At 45.8% G+C, this 23,147-nt stretch overlaps 1 protein-coding gene across 1 annotated transcript; it reads right to left on the bottom strand.

The window, feature by feature from the left end:
* Positions 1-5,401: 5,401 nt before the first annotated feature.
* Positions 5,402-22,149, bottom strand: tmem47 (transmembrane protein 47). The gene is made up of 3 exons (XM_018757751.2): positions 21,724-22,149; positions 10,498-10,638; positions 5,402-8,308 (listed from the first exon to the last, which is right to left on the bottom strand). The coding sequence occupies exons 1-3, from the start codon at positions 21,947-21,949 to the stop codon at positions 8,130-8,132; spliced, it is 546 nt and encodes a 181-aa protein (XP_018613267.1). The 5' UTR covers positions 21,950-22,149; the 3' UTR covers positions 5,402-8,129.
* Positions 22,150-23,147: the final 998 nt, after the last annotated feature.

Raw genomic sequence — 23,147 nt, 5'->3', positions numbered from 1 at the left:
GTTCTGTCTGTGGCTGTGTGGGTTTCCTCCCACAGTCCAAAGACATGCTGTTCAGGTTCCCCCATAGTGTGTGAGTGACAGAGAGAGTGTGTTCCACTGATGTATGGATGAGTGACCTGGTGTAAGTAGTGTATCCAGCAGTGAAAGTCACCTTGGTGAATAAGGTGTGTGGGCTGATAACACTACATAGAGTTCATTGGAAGCTGCTTTGGAGAAAAGCATCTGCTAAAAAGTAAATGCATTTATTTATTAAAAGCATTACCAAATTGAAGCAAAAAAGAAGTCTATGACATACATTGCTTGATAAGTTGGTATTAGATGCTGTACAGTCTGAGCACTGGGAACTTATGTATTTAAGAAAATGTAATGAAGGATTGCAAACTTAAGTACAAATAAGACCTAGGCTTGCAGTTATCAATGAGCTTTAATTTCCATGACGCTCCAGAGAGTGTCATTTTCAACAGCCAAGACGTCTTTCCTGGCACATTGAGAAGATTAAGCCCTCAGTTACCGCTGTGAGTCTGTGTCTTATTTGTACTTAAATCTGCAGTGTTTCAGTTCTCATTAAGTAGAGGATATGCAACACAGGAAAGTTAATGGACTTTCCCTGATGGGTACCGAAGCAAACTGCAAAGAAAGCATTGCTGGAGTTTTCCAAAGCCATCCTTGGACAGAGACCAAAAGCAGAAAAAGTGCAGACTGCAAGGGATGAGTGAAAAATTTCCAATGGAAAGTAAAAAATGAGACTGGGACAACGGGTAGTGTAGTGGTTAGCGGTGCTGTCTTTGGCTCCAAAGGTTGCAGGATCAATTCCCCCCTCTGGCTGTAAAACCCTTGAGTGAAGTGCTTACCCTAAATTGTTCCTAAAGCTACCCAGCTGTATGAATAGGTAAATAATTGTAACCTTAACATTGTAAGGTGCTTTGGACAAAAGCATCTGCTAAGTGAATAGAAAGGTTGTATTCCTGCAACAAATGGTGTGATTCCTAAAATAAATAGGAAAACAATGTGTTGTGATTATTTTGATAAATTTAAAACAATAGGAATTAAGATTATTCTGTGATGCCGGCGGCAGACCAGATAACATGGTTGAGAACATAACCTGAGAATAAGCAGGGTAAATGGGGATTTAGTCTGCCCGGTTGTCTGCAGACAAAGGGGGTCAGCAGACTCTCTTAGCAGAGCACTGTAAGACTGCAGAGGAAGCAGAATCAGGCTGCCCTGTGTTGCTGGAATCTAAATAGAGGATGCTGATTTTGATCAAAGCTCTGGAGAAGTAGAACAAGGCATACATTAAGTTGTCTGACAGCAGCAACCTCTGGGGCAGCTGCCTCCATATAGAGCACGACTGACAAGAGCATATCATGTGCGTAGCACACTGTGAGATCATGCCAAACACACAAATCTGCATGCAAGGGGTTGGGTCCTCCACTGGCACGGGAAGAAGCCCTGAAAACATCTGCTGGTGGCTCCTGGTGTGGCTACTGAAGACATGCAAGGAAGAGCACACTGTATATACACCATTAGGAGTGTGGAACTTCACCACCCCTCAGATGTGACAGTAAAAACACTGGCAGGGACTTACTGTGTTCACTAGGCAATACAGGTGGGCTCTAGAGGACCACTTACTGTATCTGTGCCCCAAAACTGCGTGTGTCTGCACCGAGAGCGCTTGATTTCATCCTGGGACACATTCGGAAGACTGCACAGTTCTGGGAGTACTTCTCAGCACTGAAGATGGCTGTTCAGAGCATGTGGAGGAGGGGGTCCCTCTCCTGGGCACAGTCTGAAGAAATCGAGCTGCAAGATGGAAAGATCCCTGAAGAGTGTCTAAGACAGCAGTGCTTATGAAGAGCTGGGCAGAGCTAACACTCAACAGCTCAAGGTAAATGCTCAACGATACCCAACAACCGTGATTGTGCACGAGGATTTCGAGGCCCTTCCTGAGATGCCGTACGAACAAGAAGCAACTCGGGAGCACTTGGAATGAAATGTGACAGTGGTCCATGGGCTTGGGTGCTGTGTGGACTGGAGAAGTTGAGTGATGTGTGACTGTGGCTCTCTTTTGAAGACTCGCACTGCAGGAACCCCCAGACACAGCCGGTACTTTAGAACTTCAAGGACAAGCTTGTACAGTAGAAGCAAATACGATGTGTTCTCCAGCATGTGGAATCCCTGATCAAGAGCCCTACTGCACCGCAGAAAAAACAGTTTGCAATACAATATATTCTTATATATCGCTCTGTCCTGAGGGCAGACTCAGAGCACTTCAGAGACTACCAATAAAGACAAACCAAAAATAAAACAACAGCTAGCTGACAAAGACATAAAACATAAATTTGTAAGGAGAAGAACAGATACATTAGTAAATCTATGGGATACAGTTAACAAAGATGTTCTTTGAGAGGACAGACTGGTGATTGTGTTGACGAAGTGGCCAACCTGCAACTGAGGAGAGGAAAATAAAAACTTATTCACATTAAACTGGCATAAAATAAATCTCTGTGGGGCCACAGTCAATCAGTACATAACTGAGACAGGCCTAGGCAGATTGGTTGTGCACCCCACCCTAGGAAACAGTTTAAAGTATGTGACTGATCAGCGCAAGTGCTTTTATATCTGAAGAGCTGGAGCCGTCAGGGGTCAGTGAAAAATAAACAAGTCCATAAAAAGCTGCGGACCACCAGATCTCCAAGCATCATCTAACAGGAGTTACTCCTTTCATAGGATGGGCAGGACCGTAAGACCCTCTTCAACTAAACCCCTAGAGGAGACAGTCCCGTAGGCAATCCCAGAAGAGCACAGAAAGACATCAGGCTGCGGTAGAGGAAAAGCAGAGATGTGAGAAGGTGAGAATGAAAAGAAAGTGGGAGGGGCACTGGAGAATTCAACTGAGATGAGGGACTGGCTGATGTGAAACCTCCAGTGAAGGGTACCTGGATCCTAGGTGAACAGGACACCAATAGGTGTTGTTCACCACTGACACAATCGTATGTGTTGATGCCCTAAGTAATCTAAAGCAATGCTAACGCTTGTGCCTGATATTACAGAGGAGGGAGTGAGTGGTCATTGAGTGCAGGGATGTTCCTAAGGTGTTGGATAGGCAAACAACGGCTTTGAGCCCTGGCGACCACCTACGTTCAGGTAGACAAGCGCCAGGGTAAAATCCATGTAAGCTACCAAATAGTGAGCAGGAAAGGAGAAACTGCCCCGTCAATCAGACTGATTTGTGAGCACTTTTCTTGAGCGATTTCAGCTATTCTGGACCTGTGAATGCAGGCTAGAACCCACATGGAGGGACATGGACAACCTCGCAGAGAGACGGTGAACTGATAGCGGCGAGCTGAGGTTTACAGTAATTCTTTTCGGTAATTTCGAAAGACAAACACACTATCTATCAGTGATCACGCAGCAACGAAGCATCGCAGCTGCGTCCCGGCCTGATAGAAGTAATTGGAGCTGCTGGGCGTGCTGTACGCCATCGGATCAGACAACGTCTGACACAGCAGTGAGGTAATTGGGGCGCTGGCAACTCTGCTCCTTTTGTGGGCGGTATCTATCCATACCAGGAGACAACCACTTTAGATACTCAATAAAAATAAGAGCTTACTGAACGGACAACATATTCAGGTTGCCTTATTGCAGCGGCGGCACAGGATGAACAGCCCTGACTGTATTGATTGCAGGAAGAGGCCACCCTTTCCCCTCCGTACCCAAAGGCAAGGCAGCACTGTCAAGGCAGTAAATAATAGCTCACTTTACAGCCATTAACCAAACAATGGCAAAGTAAAATTGTTAAAAGTTGCAGTATCCAAATAGCAGTTTCCTCTTTTTTTCCACTGGGTGATATTTTATTGCTTGCCACAGGAAGCTATTCAACTCAAGTGCGCGCTGCCAGAAATATGAAAGATGCAGGGGAGCCGTATGATGGTGCACCGTGATCACATGAACTCAGTTTGTGCGTCTAACCATATGTCCTGTGTTGGAGTTTCAACCCGGCTTCAACCTGGATGACAGCTCCCTCCCAGGGAGCATCTCCAACTAGCAGCTGGGACCTTAACACACCTGTTCAAGTTGATGAGCTCAGGGCAGCGCACAACCACCCAGGTCTCCACCAACACCTCACCTTGCTGTCATTCCATATCAGTACTACACATTTTTTTTTAAGAACATCTATAATAAGAATCACATTGCAATTACTTAAACCTGGTTGCTGTCAAGACTTTTGTGTGTTTCTTAATTAATGTGTGCATATCTTTTTGCGTTTGCCTGCAGCTCCTAACATTTGCAGTGATGGCTTAAGAGGTACCAGAAGTTGAAGGATGTGAAGGAAAAGGTCTTGTGTCAGCGCTCCTGTTTCTGTCAACCAGTACAAGCAAGCGGGACCATTGGTTAATTACGAAAGACATGCACATATATGCATTTCTAAGATGATCATTTAAACTGTACATTACAATCCTGAGATATTTCAAGTCTTAAGGATAGGTGATCTAAGACTTCCAGGGTTAGAATATGCAGCATCTTGTGAAGAATTTAAAGGTATGATCCTTGTCTGGTGTGGTTGCAAGTGGGGAATAAAGAGGAACATGGTCTGTTTTTCTTATGCAAACGAGTAAACCTTATTTGCTTATAACTTATATGCTTATTTGCTTATATGTATGCTTATAACAAGAATAATTTACCAGTATGAGCCACATACTTGTTCTACTTCAGTAACTGCTGCATTCAGCACCTTTGGAAAGGTCCACAGACCAGGGACCCGAGGGGGGTATTGAAAGAGACTACACCATACCATCCATTTACTTAACATTACTCATAGACTCATTAGTAGGAGGACGCTGATATTAGTGAAATGTCAGATGCTCAATAGTGCTATTGTTTCTGCTAAATTCTCACAGGTCTTGAGTCACAATATGGGGGAAGAGTGCACTTTTTCTTATTTCTTGCTGCAGTTGCCTGAAGGGTGAGGAGAACCACGTGACTCTGAGGCTTGTCCAGTGTCCAGCCCACGGCTGCTGAAACCTGTGTGTGTGAATGAGTCGACTTTTCACCACAAGACCCAAGTCCCTTTCCTTCCTGGCATGAGCATCACCATACAGAGTGCAGCTTGTCAATTATATCCAATTATAATTCCAAGTCTGGTTTATTTATGCTTAAAATAGCATTCCTTCAATGAGGACACAGGCTTCCAAGGCAGTAGATGACGTAGCGGTTAAGGACATAGCCCTTTACATTAAAGGTTGCCAGTTCAGGCCTCACTCCCTGCTACTGCTGTAGTACTGCTGAGAAAGAGTATCACCCTGTATGTTTTCAGCAAAAGCACCGAGCTGTTTAAATTGGTAGAACAACAGATAAAACCCAAGCACTGATTTAAAAATAATAATTTAATTGATTTCAGGTTCATATTACATATGGCATGTTAAATTCTTGAATACACTTCTCTTTAGATGGAGATGCCCTAAGAATGTGGCCTGTAGGGGGGGGAAAAAAAAAAAAAAAAACCAAAAACTGCAGGTTCCTATTGATGCGGTTCAGAATGGATGGGTAGGGACAGAGCATCAGCCACTGCGATCCGAAATAACGGTATACACCCACATTGCTCTTTACAGTTTATTGTATTAGTGTATAAACAGGTGAGCATCAGACACACGCAGGCATATCTGTACCACAGTACAGCTAATTTACAGCGTGGATATCCAACAGTGTGAGTTCTCCACTCTCACCCTCCTCCTGCTCCCTCTTTTCGCTCCCTAGGGCAAAGCTATGTAATTATACAGAAAACCGGGGCATTCGCTTCTCTTTTTAATTTAGTAAGTCTCCGAGGAAAGCCTCCACACAACACACAAACACGTGTCTCATCTCCCCACATTCATAGTGAAATTAAGCCAAAAAAAACTATTGTAAATGTAATTTGTCAAAGAACAAAAACTAGTCTATTTTCTAGGGCTTTCCTAAACCACCAGGCCAGAATTCTCTACATTTTAACTAAGCTTTGAAAGCCTTTCTGTGATCAGATGAAAGCACAAACAACTCATGGGATGTGGTTCCTGCACAGAAGAGCCCGGGGAGTCGGAGGTGCCGTTTTCTCGGTTCGTTCTTGCCAGTAGTGTCCGCAGATGCAAATCATTAAACCTTACAGAGTAAGTTTGTCTGCCAGTGAAGAACTAAGACATGCTAAGGTGGTGTTTCGGACTGACAGACGACAAACAACTTTGGACGCACACAGGTTACCTTCAGCACAGGGTATGAGTTACATGAACCAGCTGTCTGAGTAACGGAGGACAAGCTGTCACGGACCTTCTGCTGCACGTGTTTCTAAATGTCTCGCTCTTCCAGGGCTGCACTGGCCCTTCAGTTTGTCAGTACAAATGTTTATTATCTTCACAATCTGTCCAGATGATTGACTTTTGATTCCAAGTGTTTCCAGTCCATTTTGAAGCAAAAGTCCAGTGCAGTGCTTGTGTGTCCATCTCTGCTGTGTCATCTTAGTCTAAGTAAAACGCTTTTGGTGTAAATTCTTCCATGAGTGCTTTTAGTGCCAATTGGACAAAATATCTATACACATTTTCAGCTTGGAAAAGCATCCTGAACATAGACGTCTAAAAATACAACGCTTATAGTAATGTAGTAAAAGCACCACTACACTACTGACACAGTGCAGGGATGAAGTTCAAAAATACACTCAAGGTTCTTCTAATTGTTCTAATACACAAAAACAATCTTGGCCTATCCAAGGTAAGTAAAGTCATGTTATACAGGTTCATGAGCACTGTGCAATCAGTTGAGCTACAACTGACTGAATGCTGCGTTTGTCTAGCTCACACACACGCATGCACACACGCTCACGGACAGTCATGGCCTTGTTAGAGCAGGGGCCTAAAAGACTAGAAGCATTCCCCTTAAATAAACTCTAATCAGATCAACTAAATGAGAGAAACAGCCTGACCAACAGAAAAAGTATCGAGTTAAAAATCACACTGGATTCCTTTCAGGTGAAATGCTGCAACTTTCTGATAACGGATCGCTGCGTGCCCCCAACCCCGATACCATATGTGAGCACCAGGTCAGTCTCCTCATGCCCTACGTACATCCACTGACCAATGAAAGAAGACAGACAAGACGACATCTACTGTAGTGCGCTTCTGCTGCTCGGTATGAGTCTACGTTTTACTGATGTGCGGTTTGTGAAGGAAGTCCAGCATGCACACCTTCGCACTGTTTCAAGTACCAAGCATGATCGGCACAAGTATTCATCTGTCATGTCCAACTGACTGCAGGGCTCCATTGTCTCGCCGCAAGTCCCATAATAAGGGTAACTTCCCCATATCGTTCTACAGACATGTCTTAGTAAAGGGCTCCACTGACTTGTGTGTTTCACCAAAGGGTTCCATCAATTCTGAGGACTCCAACACGGGGTTCCACCGCTATGTCTGCCTCTGCACAGCGTTACATCTAGGCGTAGGCTTCCGTTGCCTTGCGAGTCACAAAGCAGGGCTCCGTGGGTCCTCCGAGTCTCAGACGGTGGTTTCTTACAACCAACAGGTGACAATTTTCATCTGGCTGAGCACCAAACAACGTTAAAACAAACTGCACTACAGCGGGTGTCAATGGCCAGCACGCGTTCGAACAAACGATGACAAAAATGCCATGTGCTTTTGCTATTAATATTGTTGGTGACAAGAATAATTCATCATGACATAGAAAGGTAAAGAGTAATTTTGGAATCCACTAAAATTCATCAAGGTCCTACTCTGGTACGTTAGGTAACTTCACGCATTGTATCTAACACTGTTATATCATAAACTAGTTTAACTCCTATCTCTGCTGTTGGTGGTTAGCTCTAAAAATCTTTTGTAACAAGAGAAAGAGAAGAGAAACCGACAGATTATTTCCTTTAACTGTTCTTCTGTGATAATCGGCACAACCTGTGTTCCGGAGACGAGGTGAGTTAAGACGGTCAGTTTCATCAGCTGTGCAGCCGTGTGACGCCGTCGTCAGTTCTGTAGGAATGGGCAAGTGCGCAAGGCTACTTTCAGTTCTGCAGGGAAAGCTCAGTGAATGGAGTATCATAGTGGCGAGTAGGGAAGAATCAGTGTGCGCCGCGGGGCTCTTTTGCAAGTCTTCTTGTATTAGTAGTAGTCTTCGTAGTTCTTGGGATTCAAGCAGTAGAGGATGGCCCCACCGAAGGAAAAGATGGTGGATCCCCAGGCCAGACCGTAGCCCCAGTTGAACTCGTGGTATATCCTTAAGCTGATGGTCTCGATGAACTTGATGGGGTAGAGCACTAGACTGCACACCTGGAGCACAACTAAGAGGAAGAAGCAGAGCGAGAATTAAATCGAAAGATATTTCAATCTGTTGCGTCACTTATTGTTTCACTCTTCAACAAATATATCTCCGTCTATTTGATGTTTAAATAGTCTACATAAATTCCGCAAGCAGCGTTCCTCAACCAGACCGTGGCTGTAAACCCTCGGAAAGATCAAAGTGACTACCTTCAAAAGACTAAATGTAAAGAAAGCCAATGTTAAAACCTGTTCTAGGTACACTGACACCGTCTTAAAAAACACTGTAAATTACCCCTACATCATGCTGGCAATCACTGAAACCAAGGCTTTCCGAGGCACTGAATTAATCAACATAAAAAAACAGACACACTCCACTGGGGACTACAAAATAAATTGTAAATGCAACAGTGCAATCCTCATCCACAGTCATAAATCCCAAATATATCTTGCTGGAAGTTATATATAATATTGTATGCAAAAAGCAAAAATATTAGAAAGAAATTAGTATTTACAAAGAAAATAGCAAAGAGTGCCTGCAAGCATAATAATTACCTATAATTCAGTAAGAGCATCAAAACTTTCAATGTAATTAAAATTAAGTATGTAGTACAGACTACATTTGAAAAAGCACTAAATAGGAGCAAAAGCCCCCAAGTGTGAGGGTACAGAGGAGAGCCATTAACCCAGGGCGTACGCTAATCTCGGGACTAGCAGTGCTGCAACAAGCCTGAAACAAGTAAATGTGACTAGAGCAATTTAGCAAAACAAGCACAACCTATCGCTCAGCAAGACTCTCGGGGTAACAAAAACACATTTCTGTAATAAAGCTTTATCACATTCTAAGCCCGCATCAGACTTGCAAGGCAAAATATTGGCCAAACATCAAGAAAAGCTTGGATGGAATCGTTGCCATTGCTTTTCACCTCTGAAATATACCCTGCTTCGGAATAATACCCACGGTAGCAATTACACTGGATTCCAGTTCATTGGGACACATCGGGGCTACAACACTTTGGCCCAATTAGACGGCTGCCCTAGTTATGCAAAATTGCACATAACGAGTTAAAAAGGTTAAAAACAATAGACAAGGTACCCTTTACTGAGCAACACAAATACTTATATGTAGTTTTTAATGCATGCAGTTCTAACGGTTAATGACGTTGGCGGATTTTATCAAGCGCTTTTGTGATGTTACCTCTATTACACGTTACTGTGATTGTACATTTTGGCAATCTATTCTGGAAATGACTGATGTTACAAGGTTGGCATTTGATTTGGTCAAGCAACACAATTCTGCTCACTCGTGTTAAATCTCTTTGTGGGATATTGGTAAGGATCTGGAATTTACAAAATCAAAATCGAAAATAAAAAGAAGATAAAAAATCGCTACGCCCTCTGAACACACCTGTTCGTTACTGAGTATGTCAGCTCACACACACACACACACACACACACACACACACACACACACACACACACACACCAGATACCTGCAGTGACCACAAATGCATCATCTACACTGTCACCGTCCTCATTGAACAACATGATTTCGTAAATTAGCAAAGCAAATTCTGGTAATTTTCTCGGTTTGTTTTTGTTCTTAAAGATTCGTCCCAAATAAACTGCTGCCCCGCTCAACCGATGGCCCAAGGAAATGGAATCAGCGGTTTATCAAATTATAGTCGTGCAGATAAATAAATACAATTAAACCAAAATAAATTGTGGGCTATTTCCTGAAACCATGGCAACACCGTAAAGATACTAACATCCATCATTAATGTTTGCGTATTATGTTAAAAATTTTTAACTCTGCTTGTTCCAATCATCAGAGTTCCATAAACATTTTAGTAAAAGCCCCACAGGTTATGTCATGATAAATGATGCTGTGTTGCAGAACCTCATACAGCAAGTTACACAGGAACATCATGCAAAAGAAAACAGAAACATTCATAATCGTAAACCAAAAGGTTGCACAAGCAGGGAAAATACCTTCACTCTGTTATGCAGTAAAGGAAAAAAAAAAAAAAAAAACAGCTTTTGCACTGGTCCATGTAATAAATAATGACAACAAGAACAATAAAACAGAAAACATCACAATACGCAAAAGTGATTTTTCCTAATGTATGTGTATGCAACAGAACGAAAAAGCGAGCGAGGCAGGTCCGCATACGTGTGCGTGTGGGAAAGATAGGAGGGGCGGGAGCATTACCTGCAGCAAACAGCATCACGGCGACAGGTCTGTAGAAGCGTCTCCTAGAGCCGACACACACAGACACGAGACCCACCAGGAAGGAGAGCAGAATGAGGCCAGCTCCGCCCAGCAACAAGGCCAGAGTGGCAATCTGCCAGTCTGCAGGGAAAGGGAGCAAGAGCGAGCCAGGGAGGGGCACGGGGAGAGAAACGGGGGACAAAGACAGACAGATGAGAGTTGGTGCGTACACCCGGGGACGGAGCAAAACGGGGAAAATGGCGGTGGGGCAGGGGGGCATCTTCTTGAACAGCACTGCACTAGAACCGAACACCTGACTGCAGCGACTGACGACGGCACTGACTGAGATCACGGGGCTCTCTAGGCCTCGATCTCCACGGAGACCCGTCTCTCTCGCGTCACTGCTTTGCTAGCGTTTCCCATTCTTCTGCTGGACGCAGCTTCAGCCCCGAAACCCACGAAGTGACGACTTTAGACGACGACCGCGCGTTCCAAAAAACAAAGAAAGCGGATCTTTTCTTTCAGCCGAAAAGGAGGGGGAGAAATTTCCATCTGCCCCCTTAAAGAGTCCCGGGTTAAACGCTTGGGAATTTGCCTCTCTGCGGCCGAAAGCATACCTCGTTTGTCCAAAAATAGCATGGTGTCTCAGGGGTCAGGGTATCGGGCCATATTAAGACTTGAAACCCAGTCTCCCATGACACCAGCAGCAGGCCAGACCATGTCACCAATAAAGCAAGACCACTTAGTGAGATTTGCGGACAGCTGCACCACCCCTACGTCCAGCAGCGGCTTTTTACCCCGATGCGCAGATACTGGGGAGATTACCACAGTACGGCCACAACTCAGCTACAGCTTTCTGCGCCACCGGCAACCGAAGGCGGCGAGCCAAACCACAAGCTCAGCAACAGGCATTCACACGTCTGCGGTGACAGGACGCCTACACCAGTTTCCCCAGTGTTATTAAAACATGATTGCTTAGCTGATGTTTTCTATCCAAAGCGTCTGTTGCTTTTATCAATTTAAGCAGCTGCGCATTCGAATGCATCTCTTCGGGTTAAATACCTGGCATCACATCAGCAAGCGCTCGTCCTTAAGCACCGCGCAGCATAGCGGCAGCGCACCGTTGCCCCGCCGGCACTTACATTTGGGCGGTTGGGGGGACGGGCCTCTATTCCACCCAGCCCCCGGTGAAGTACCTCGAGATGAATGAGGTCACGCCGAGCCTCGATCCCCGTCCTCAAGCAGCACGGACAGCAATCCGAACCTCATCGCAAGAAGGTCATCCCTTCTAGAGGGGAACGTGCACTTCCACAGAACTCAGAGAGTCCTGACAAAGAGAATGCGGTGAACCCCATTTGCACGGAGTACAGCCCCCATATGAGCTGCGGTGAATAGTTGGTCGCCTGCCGAACACAACGCTGCGAAACTTCACTTCGCAGCAGCAGCTAATCGATTAATATGAGGCAAGGTCAATTCCCTCTCTAAAAATGACGGTCCTCCTTAAAATTTAGTGAACGCCCCAGGGTTTGTCAATAAACACAGAACCAACAAAAGTCGACTTGATTACATAACGCACGTAAACAGGATTTTCATCATTTATGAGCATAACTGTACTTACTGTTATTTTATAGTCTATTAGTTGATTTTTAGATTTATTGAGAGCTCAAAATAGTGGAAACCTGTTTAGATGCCCTGGGTTGTTTTCCTGTGTTTGATATACAGTATGCGTGTTCAACTAGTGCATTGTGTAATTATGGATTATGGATACCATAGGGAGAACAAATGATGTTGCAGACAGCAAAATTTCATCCGTCGGCAGAAACCACTGATGCAATCCAGGGTCACGGTGTTTCATAGCCTATGCTGGACACATCGGGTGTGAGGCAGGGAACACCCTAGATGGGACGTCAGTTCATCACATGGCAGCCAGATACACATATACAAACTACAGGCTATTTAGAGTCCCCAGTCCTCTTGAGACACGTGTCCTTGTGCCGTGGGATAAAAAACGGAGCACCCAGAGGAAACCCACGCAAAACGCCGTGAGAACATGCAAACTCCACACAGACTAAGCCAGCTTTCAATTAATCAAATATTTCAAGGAACAATGTGGGAGATTTAAGCACTACACAGAACCCTTCTACCCCAGGAGAACTGTTGACTTGTTGAAATGATGCAACACTCTTTCACAATATTATTTTTCATAACAACATTTTTCTTTTTTTATTTTAAATCAAAATAGTTCCCAGCAACAAAAATCAACACCAATACTTTTATAAATATTATTCTGATCTACACCATGAACATCGACAGAATATCTTTTTTCAATCATGAAAGCAGTGCAAAATTTCTAGCCAACGAAAATGTCTAAAAAAACAAGGAAAACAATGAGCAAGTTTATGCACTAAGTGTACTGTATATATCTTGCAGTCCTTCCCTGAACACGGAATTCTTTCTGAAGGTGAATAACAACAAGGTCAAGAGAAAACTTCACTTTGACATCTGTTTCCAAGCAAATACGCAGCAAGAGCTCATGGCTACTGTTCATCTCAACTTTCATCCGTGGCTAAATTCATACATTACTCTTGATGCCAGCTCATGAAGACCCTACGGATATATGTTCTGAACTGTGTTCTGTTGTCAGCGAGACGGCAAAATGTTGCTAGAGTGACATCCATAGTTGCTGTTATCGTATCGAACCATCGCACCGCCAGTCTCCCTCTTCTGTGATGACCTTCAACCTCGCCTAGCAACATTTCTGTTTCTAACGATCAAAGCTCTTTGCATGACGTGTTCGGAGCATGAAAATTGACGTCTTTTTACTTGAGCTTCCAGGGAAAACTCAGGCCTGATCTCCTCCAACAATGACTGAGTTGTTGTTTGGGCAGTGCACGGTATACACAGAATTCAACACCATAATTCAAAGGCATTGATTTTCTTCCTGTCTTGCTTCTTCGCTGTCCAATTTTGCCCTCCGTATGACATGACCGAGAACATTACTCTACACATTGAATACCTTGAATTCTCATAAGATAAAATACATGCAGAGCTTTAAAAAAAAATCATTGTCTTTTTATTCACTTTAACCTCTTTCTTTTTTCAAGTCACAGTTAAGCTCCCATAGGAGTAGGAGCCATAGAAGTAGGTTGCAGCATGAAACATCTGAGGTCAAAGAAAGAGGAACATCTCAAAGTCATACAGCAAACCAAAGTTTTGCTGTTTCCAGCACCTTTTCTGATCTTTCTTGGGCTCCAGCGACCCTCACACCACCTCTTTACACAATCAGAGTTCTTCATGGGAGTGCTGCCTCGAAGGCCCTATCTCATGTCCCTACTGAGACACACAACACTGCCCACTGTGACCCTCTTGGTATTCCTTTCTCACACACACCATCTGAAACCGCTTGTCCTGAGTGGGGTCACGGCGAACCGGAGCAAAATCCAGCAACACAGGGCGCAAGGCTGGACAGGGAGGGGATGCACCCCAGACCCACTGGAGAGCAAACACAGGCCAAACCTGCTGTGCCACCGTGTCCCCGTATTCCTTTCAGTACTTACATATTACTAATCATTTTCATATGGGAAATGCGTCGACACAAGTGGGTAATCATTATTCCGTAGCACTATTTTCACATTACGCTATACCACACAATTGGCAAAGCCTCTTGCCCTTTTACTATTAATTAGGATTCTCACTCACCCACTCGCTAGCACTTACTACCTGTCGTAGAGCCCAGTTGTCCAGAGCCTATCCCGTAAGCACGGGGAGCAAGGCTAGGCAGGGCACACCCTGAACGGAATGCCGGATCATCGCGGCGCAGTCCATCAAAGTCACTCACGAAATTCATACGCAACGGGAAATTGTAGAATCGCCAATAAACCTAAAACACAGGTCTACGGACAGCGGGAGGAAACAGAGGGAGAACATGAACACTACACAGACTGAGCAAGGATCGAACCTACATCCAACCCATGCTACCCGCTGCTCTACAGTCAGGTGCGAAACCCTTCCAAAGAAACACTTCTCATTAACGCAGTAACTCACAAACTAAGTGTGTGAAGCGCCTTCTCACTGCAAGCTCTGTTGCTACAGTAACAGAGGTCTTGACTGACAGCACGAGAGCCATCGGCGCATGAAAGAAACCGAGGTCCGCACAGATGACTCCGCCCGCTGCACGCGGCACCGAATACAACAGCGTGCTCCTCACGCTCGCGGAACGGAGTCCCTGCAGGTGCCGTGTGCCTGTGATCTTTCAAGGACACGGCTATTTTAATAAGGGTAATGAGACATTAATAAAGCCCAGGAACAGACTGACTGCCAACGAGCCGGGCCGGGGGGAGCTTTATCGAACGCGTACCTGAATATCCCCCATAACCGGTCGCATTGATCCGTACTGTCAGTCACGATGCTTTCACTGAAGTTCATTAAAAATCATTTTGCTATTTTGGGCATGGAGCAACATGATTCCTGTGCTGCGCCCCTTCTGAGCAAATCAGTAGGCAGAAAGAGCACTGGATTGTGCTCAGACTGCTGGTGAGGCCCTTTCCCAGGAGAGATACCATAGTGCACCACATTGCTCTCACATGACATGAAGCACGAAGGTTATTTAGTGCTCCTGAGAAGTCGAGCAGGCCCCTCTCCAAAACAATTCCTCCGGTTCCTGGAAAAAATTCACACCGCATCATTCCAAGTGAAGAAAGACCAAAAGAGGAAAGATTTGGAGCTATGTTTACTCTACAGTACTTAACAAAATCGCAACACAATGAGGACCGTTTCATGACAACCAGATCCTTCAGAGACAAAGAAGCCTTTTACAGAACATCTCGCAGCAGCCTTACAACGAAAGGTTAACGGCTGTTAACATCCAAAAGGAAGCTGTCATCTCCGCGATCTGCAGACCACAGACTGTTTTCAATGAGAATGAAAATGGACTCGTCTCACATTCATAATTCATGCCTCCAACATTTGAGCAGAAGCCTGCCCCTGTTCCCTCACAGCGGCTGCGGGCAGAGGGAACGTGGTCGCCGAAGGGCTTGGCGCGGGAGAGCGACTTCCGGAGAGCGCGCACGTTTAAAACCATTCCGGGCGGAGAACCTCGCCGGAAAGGGGGTCTTACCTCCCCTTTGTTGCAGTTTATTGAAAGGCCTCTATTAAATATTGAGCATCTAAGCGCTCTGTCGACAGCACTCTTCGTGAAAGAGAGGTGCGGGGGATATGCAGATTCCAGAGGCATTGGCAGCCATCTAAGCAGGAATTACTCTAATATTCTGTAATGAGATAACGCGATGCTCGGTATCCTTCTGCCCTTCTTCGCCTCTCCGATAAAAGAGGTTTTCAGGATTAGATACAACCGACTGCCTCCTTACAATAGAGGGCTAATGTGTCTAAGAAAGTATTTACAGTGAATGTGAGAAAGCCCTTGCATCAACCCAAATCTATTACGCTACGCTTTGTCTGCCGGAATTAACTTAACAGTTGGGTGAGTGACTTAAATGAAAATATAGCCTGCATTTTTTCCATTTGTACGAGACATTTCATACCGGGTTAGATGGTCAAAGCAAGGTCTCCGCCCAGCAGCGGAACGGCTCCGTAAAACCGATCACCTTCACGCAGGTACGGCTGCTCGGGTGCGAGTCCATCTTCTGCATTTCGACAGATGACTGACACGGGAGACGAGCCTCACCTAGCACGTCCCTCCCTACTACTCAGCCATTGTGCTGCTGCTACTGCTGCTCCCCAACAGCCACCTACAACTGGCAAACCGCACATCTTCTCCTATCACAAATGGAGCAGTCATCTATGCAGTGGACAAATTACGTCCCGACAGCCCGTTTCACGGGTGCGGGTTACGTTCCCCTCTCCCCTTCCCTATTGTAACACCCATCATTTAGCAAACAAAGCAAACAGGGCCCTCGATTACCAATAACAGGAGCATGGGCATTCTCTGAAGATTTTTCTCCATCATTAGGCTTTTTTTTTTCCTTTTTTCTTCTACCTCTGATGTTCATACCAATTTAATCACTTCCAAGTCTGTTTCTGGCTCGCCTGGTTGGAGCCCTCCTACCGCAGTCTAGATGCTTCAAAGGCAGACAGATTATGCGTTCCCCCTGATAACACTCTCTGACAAGAACTGCTTTCTTGTCACACGACAGGTCACACCGAGGCGTGCCGAGGAGCCACCGGCGACTGACGCAAAGTCACATCGCTCGCTGCCTGCAAGAAACCGACAACCTACAAAACGCTTAACAAGCCTATAGGAGGTGCTTATGCAGCGGCAAGTCAAAACAGCCCTGTGACTTAAACCCTCCCTCACGCTGCAGAACGATGTCAATTATCCTCCTCTGCTGCAGCATGTCCGCTCATAAATTGGCGTATAATGTGACTGACTCCAGCAGTATTCCGAGCTACCGGACTTCCGCTCCGGAAGGGCACCTCAGACACGACCGTTACCGTTTGCAGTCACATGCATACTGTAAACGGGTGTTCTATGCCATGTAACGCCATATCTGGCACAGGAATAGGAGAAGTGCATTAGCTCCCTTCACTGGAGGAGAAGCGATGCACGGCTGGCACGGCTGACACCGTTCCGCAGCACCTCTCACCCCTGGCTCGCTCACTCGTTCCTGGGGCCAACACACCGTCGCTCACGGGCGGGGATACACGGCACGCTGACTAATTCATGAGACTGCTCGCTCTCTCACTCAAAGGACCGCTACAGCCTCGCTCATTCAAAAGAGCATTAAATAGCCGTGCTCTCGTTCACAGGAGTACTACTCGCAGCCTCACCTGCAGGACCACGGCACATCGCTCACAGCAATACCACACGCTCGCGCCTGCGATACCCCGCAGCAGCGGTGCTGTTTTGGGACGGCTTCACCACAGGTGCGATGCAGCGCCCACCAGTTGTAGTTTACAGGAGACGTCTCTCACACAGTTAGTGCTCCAGGACCGTATCTCACAGGTGTGTCTGTTCTGTCTGGCAGGGAGGAGGAGGACATGGGGCCAAGTGGACCGTGCCAGTCAAAGTCACTCAGCTGGAATACAGAAGAGAAACTGCACATGATCCCCCCGAGACCACTCGCCGAAGCAGAGAGATGGCGGTGGGTGAACAAAAGCCTTACTCCGCATACGAGAATGAAACGACCAGCACAAGAGAGGCGCGGCACCTCTGCGGAAATGACGGAGACCCGTGCGAGATCACGGGCGGCTGCGGTCATTGCGCCTGCAGGCTTAACGTGGTCACCATGCTCGCGAGCTGCTTTCTATGAAGGAGAGTAGTTCTTTCATTTAAGTGATAAAAATGAAAAAGCAGTGTAGTTTCCCAGGTTTGTAGGAATTCCGAGCTCCCCCAGTTTGCAGAGCCCGTATCGCCGATGCGTCCGCAGGGCCGCTGAAATGCCTGAGCTGGCTCTACCTCTGTAGACAGCGCGTTCGCTTTGGCTACGCTGTTTGCGGGCCTCAGCAGCCGACGTGCAAGTTCAAGAGTACTGACAATTTCCACTTTATAAATCCTATTGTGCCAACTGATTATGATTATGCAAATCAAGCAACAACATGAAAACATCCACACATATTCTCATACTGACTAACATATAGAGACACAATCTGCTCTCAAAGAACAGAATACACAGCAAATTCTGGCGTGAAGAGTAGCTGGCAGTCTGGCTCATACCCAGATGCTTGTTTTCTGTCCAAATGAATTATATTGCTTTGTAGTTTATACACATTTACACGGCGCACGGCTAAATTCCGGGTCGTTCTCGACCAAATACATCAGCACAAGTTCAAAATAGTTCAAAACCGTACATTTTTCCAAAGGACGCTGGCTCGTAATTTGCTGCTTTGTGTATACCTTTCATTTTACCTACCAAAATGTGGAGTGCGGAAAATATTTCAAAGATCGATGTGCTTTCTAATCACAGTGTGCACGCAAATCAGTGTTCATGAGGTCAGCTGAATAAGATGTTGTGTGTAATATATGGAGGAGGTGTAACTTGGAGTGCGTAAAGTAGCGGAAATCACTTGAACGCAGGCTGTAAAGTGAACTAATGACTACCAATCCATCTTTCACATGCTAAATTTTATATTGCACAATGACACTGCAAACCAGTTAAATAGATCATCAGAGACACCTAAACATTTTTCATTTGTCTGTTGTAAAAATAATTGCTCCCGAGTTAAAAGTGCATTTCTTACAAAAGAGCTAACCTAACTGTTGTAACTACATACTAGATGTTTTTGCAATCTGTAAAACATTCAACACTTTTCGCTGAGCACAAGATTTATACAACACTACGTATTGCTACCAGCAACGGGTACCACTGTTAGAAACTGAGATTAGGAAATTCATGAGGTCATGGTTTACTCTGAATCCAAACCATCAACCCATTCCCCAGAGGCCACCATATGCCAAGTACCAAAAAAACCACAGGTTAAATCACTACCTTTTCCATCAATGCATGGCCAACTGGCCACATCTTAAAAGACCACTTTTAAAGAATTACGCATCACATGAATTGTGAATAAAATAAGCAATGATGTTCTCAAAGGAAAAAGCACTGTGGTGACACATTTTATGCTTGTCATTGTGGAAACATCCTAAGCCCAGTAAAAAGCTTTTGAAATATAAATGTAACATTATGACAAACTATGTTAAATTTAGAATGAAATCTGTCCAGTTCAAAGTTAAAAGTTTAACTCACCCTTTTTTTCTCTATAAATTTATATAGCGTGCTGTACATATACCGTTATCTACTACCACAACAATGCTTTTTCCTGTAAAAATTGTCCATCCAGGGCAATGAAATTCCTTGATAATTTTATGACTAGCTGCAAGCTGTGTATAAAATCACAAGCTACAGACTGTGTGGCATTCAGTATTATTTTTATAACTAATCTGCAGTTAGCTCCGCTACGGAGTAAAAGTGACAATCTGCATTGTAATCATATACATGAGTGAGAGTAGATAATAGTGTATTATACCCCAATTAGAGACCAAGAATAATGACTTAGGGGGCTGGCAGAAAGTGGGGCTGTGAAGGAACAGAAAAAGGCAGAAAAAGGCGCTTCATTCCTGTTTTATCTGACAGACATGGAGAACTTCAACAACCTGCCGTGAAATCCAGTCTGACGCTTTGCGCTGCGAGCCAGTGATAATGTGCAGATTTGATGATATGGAATATCTGTGCATAATTACGAATGGAAAGTAAAGATTATAGATAGGGGCCTTGATTAAAGTATTTAGATTTTAATTAAATTCCTACAGTAGTGGCAAAGACTTATTTTTAAAATCCCTTCATATCTGAGTGAACGCATCTGAATCAATCAAGTCAAGGACTGGAAATTTCACAGCCATGCGATCAGGTGTCAGCAGAAAGACTGAAATTCTTCTGCATCCTTACATCAGGGTATCATGAGCTTGTTTGGTAGAACAGAGCGAGTGCACAAGATTTTTTATTTATTTTTTTTTTAAAGAAATTGCTTAATATACAGGCATGCTGAGCATTTCTGGAAGAGAACGCTTGTTGGTTTTTCTCTTCTCTCCAGGGCACACTTGGGTGTCCGAGGATTATACGAAATTCCAGCACATATTTGGCCTTTAACTGCAAAAAGTCAGGCGCAAGTTTGTCTTATGACATAACACGCACAGGTTAATCTATCAGTTATACACAGCATTTCACAATACACAAGGGCACTGTAACAAAAGCATTCTTTCTCTCATTCACCATGAATACACCACATCGCCACACACACATTCCTGGGGTGATCATTTTAGATACACTGGTTTACACTTATACTGCATTTGCCAGTTCCAAAGGCACAATATCTGCATATTTAAAAGTAAATGTGAAGGAACAAGAAGTAAAAAGGACAGTATTTTGAAAAAAATGTCAGCTAACTTTAATTTATGGTGTCTGGAAACACGAAGCGTGGCTTTTTTAAGTTTAAAACAACATTTTTCAGTTTTTTTTTCCAAAGTTTACAAGCACTCTCTACTCTTCTAGTCTAAATAAATACATCAGGAAAGCACTTTCCCAGATGTCTCGTAGAGGATATTTTTTCCAGAGTTTCCAAACACAGACTGCTGCTGCTGCTGCCAATTTTATGGTTGAAGAAACTTCATTTTTACACTTTTGCCTTCGACAAAGCCTGGCTAGTGGCAGAGTTGTAAAATGTATATTTCAAAGCGCACGCGAGGCATGCCGTGTTTATCACAGCGCCGCACAACAACAAAGAGGACTCGGTCGCCGGCTGTAGCGGCGACTGTGGCGGCGGCTGTGGAGAAATGCGACGCGCTCGTGCGGCGGGACGCCTCGTCTCCCTGGTGACTAATCTGGAGGCACGCGGCTCGCCGGCGGTTTTGTCCCCAAACTGCGCCTCAGACTCGCTCCTCGGACCGCTGAGGAAACACAACAAAAGGCTCGCTTTTCTCAGCCAACAAAAGGAAAGGCAGAGTGAAACCCCCCGAAAAAAGAGAAAGCGTGGAATAATGAAACTTGCCAAGGAAAGAAGAAAGAGGAGCGAAAGCCTATCCCGTCCGAAGCGCACAGCGCACATGATGATGATGATTCCCAGGCGGCTCCGCATCACTTTTTTTTTTACCTCGACTAAAACAAAAAGTTTCTCCCGCAACAGCGAGTCAACATGCAAGCAGTACTCCGTACGCTGTAAAAAAAAAAAAAGACACGGAAGGTGCAAACTTTGCCCGTGTCGGAGGTGCACGACGTTCCCGTCCCGCAGACCTCAGATCTAGGAGGAAATTAATTACTCCTCAACAGCAGACCCCGTGACGCGCTTTATCCTCTATTTAGTATTTATTGCTCGAGTTTCATCTCTAGACGAACTTCGTGCCTCGAGCCATCGTCCCTGGAAACGCAAAGTACGTGTATTTGCACTCATTAATTCATTATTCGCACCGCTCTGCTTCGAGCGGGAGAGCGGAAAAGGTCCGGGGCGCGCGCGCGCCACCACCGCTCTCCGCGCGACGGAGGGCTCGGCTCGCGGTCGCGCTCGCGCAGAACACGCCACGTACCTTTTAAAAAAAGGCTCATTTGTTTCGCAGCATCCTTTCGAATCCTCCCAAATCGAGACGTTCCGTTATCTGCTCACCCCCCCCACAAATCAAATGGGCGCGCGCGCGCGTTGTATGTAGTATGCCGCGTGTATCATGATCATCATCATCATGTGCAGGAGGAGAAGCCCCTGCGCGTATGTGAGGCGCCTCACCTGTCTCCAGCGTGCTGCCGCACTGCCAGCCGTCCGAGGCCGCCGCTTTCCAGCACGACTCCCAGAGGGACAGGTAGTACTGGTTGTCGGCGGTGACCCACGCGGGACTGAGCACGGCCCCGACCACCAGGCATAGCGCGAGGAAGATGCACACCAAGCCCACCAACTTCAGGGGCGTGAGCACCGAGCCGCGGACTTCCTCCGCTCCGTTGGCGGAGGAAGCCATGCCGACAGATATCAGAGCTGCGGTATTCTCTCTTATGTTTCGTTACAATGTTTCCCCTCCCCCCGGTGATGCTGTCAGTGATGAAGAAAAAAGTGAGAGTCTCCGGCGGGAGCGCCGCTGCCGCAGCTCCCGTTTCCCCGCACGAGGGCTGCTGGTGCTGCTGGTGCTGGTGCTGCTGCTGCGGAGAATCGACCGCGCGGCGCGGCTCGCCTCGTTAGTGCAATGACGTCATGACATCTCCGAAAATCCACGCGTGTCACCTGCTGGGTCCTAACGCCTCGAAATCCCGTGGGCGCTTACGTCGTGTCGCGCGCGAGGGATTGTTGCGAGGGATTCGCCTTCTTCTTCTCCGGAGCTCAGTAACATCTCAGGGTTGCTGTGAGGAAGGGTTTAACACGAGTTCAAGGCAGAGACTGCAGTCAAGGTTTTACAGAAGCGGGGAGTCCGAAATACCGGCGTCAGTGGGGCACTAGACACCATCGTGTCCTGGGCCCTCGCCACCCGATCATCATGTGAATGTTCCTGCTTCAAAACACTTTGACTTTCGCTGCAGTACCCTTCTTGATTAAGTTTATTACCCCGAATTACTCTAGTAAGAATATCCTGTTGTATGCTAGTTAAATCAATGTAAAGTTAATTATCTTAACATTAGAAATCTCGTTGGTAAATGCACACACATTGTCTGACACTGCTTGCCCCACACAGGGTCATGGCAAGCCAGAGCCTAACCCAGCAACACAGGGTGCAAGGCTGGAGGGGGAGGGGACACACCCAGAACAGGATGCCAATCCATCACAAACCAAAGTTTTGTTGTTTCCAGCACCTTTTCTGATCTTTCTTGGGCTCCAGCAACCCTCACACCACCACTCTACACAATCAGAGTTCTTCATGGGAGTGCTGCCTCAAAGGCCCTATCCCATGTCCCTACTGAGACACACAACACTGCCCACTGTGACCCTCTTGGTATTCCTTTCTCACACACACACCATCTGAAACCACTTGTCCTGAGTGGGGTCACGGCAAACTGGAGCCTAACCCAGCAACACAGGGCTCAAGGCTGGAGGGGGAGGGGACACACTCAGAACAGGATGCCAATCCATCACAAGGTACCCCAAGCAGGACTTGAACCCCAGACCCACCAGAGAGCAGGACCCAGTCAAACCCACTGTGCCACCACACCCCCATTAGGGAATGCTGT

Source organism: Scleropages formosus, chromosome 12, assembly GCF_900964775.1.
Source record: "Scleropages formosus chromosome 12, fSclFor1.1, whole genome shotgun sequence".
NCBI classification, from domain to species: domain Eukaryota; kingdom Metazoa; phylum Chordata; class Actinopteri; order Osteoglossiformes; family Osteoglossidae; genus Scleropages; species Scleropages formosus.
Note: the sequence above shows the minus strand (reverse complement) of the source record. Positions and strands in the feature narration are given on the sequence as shown.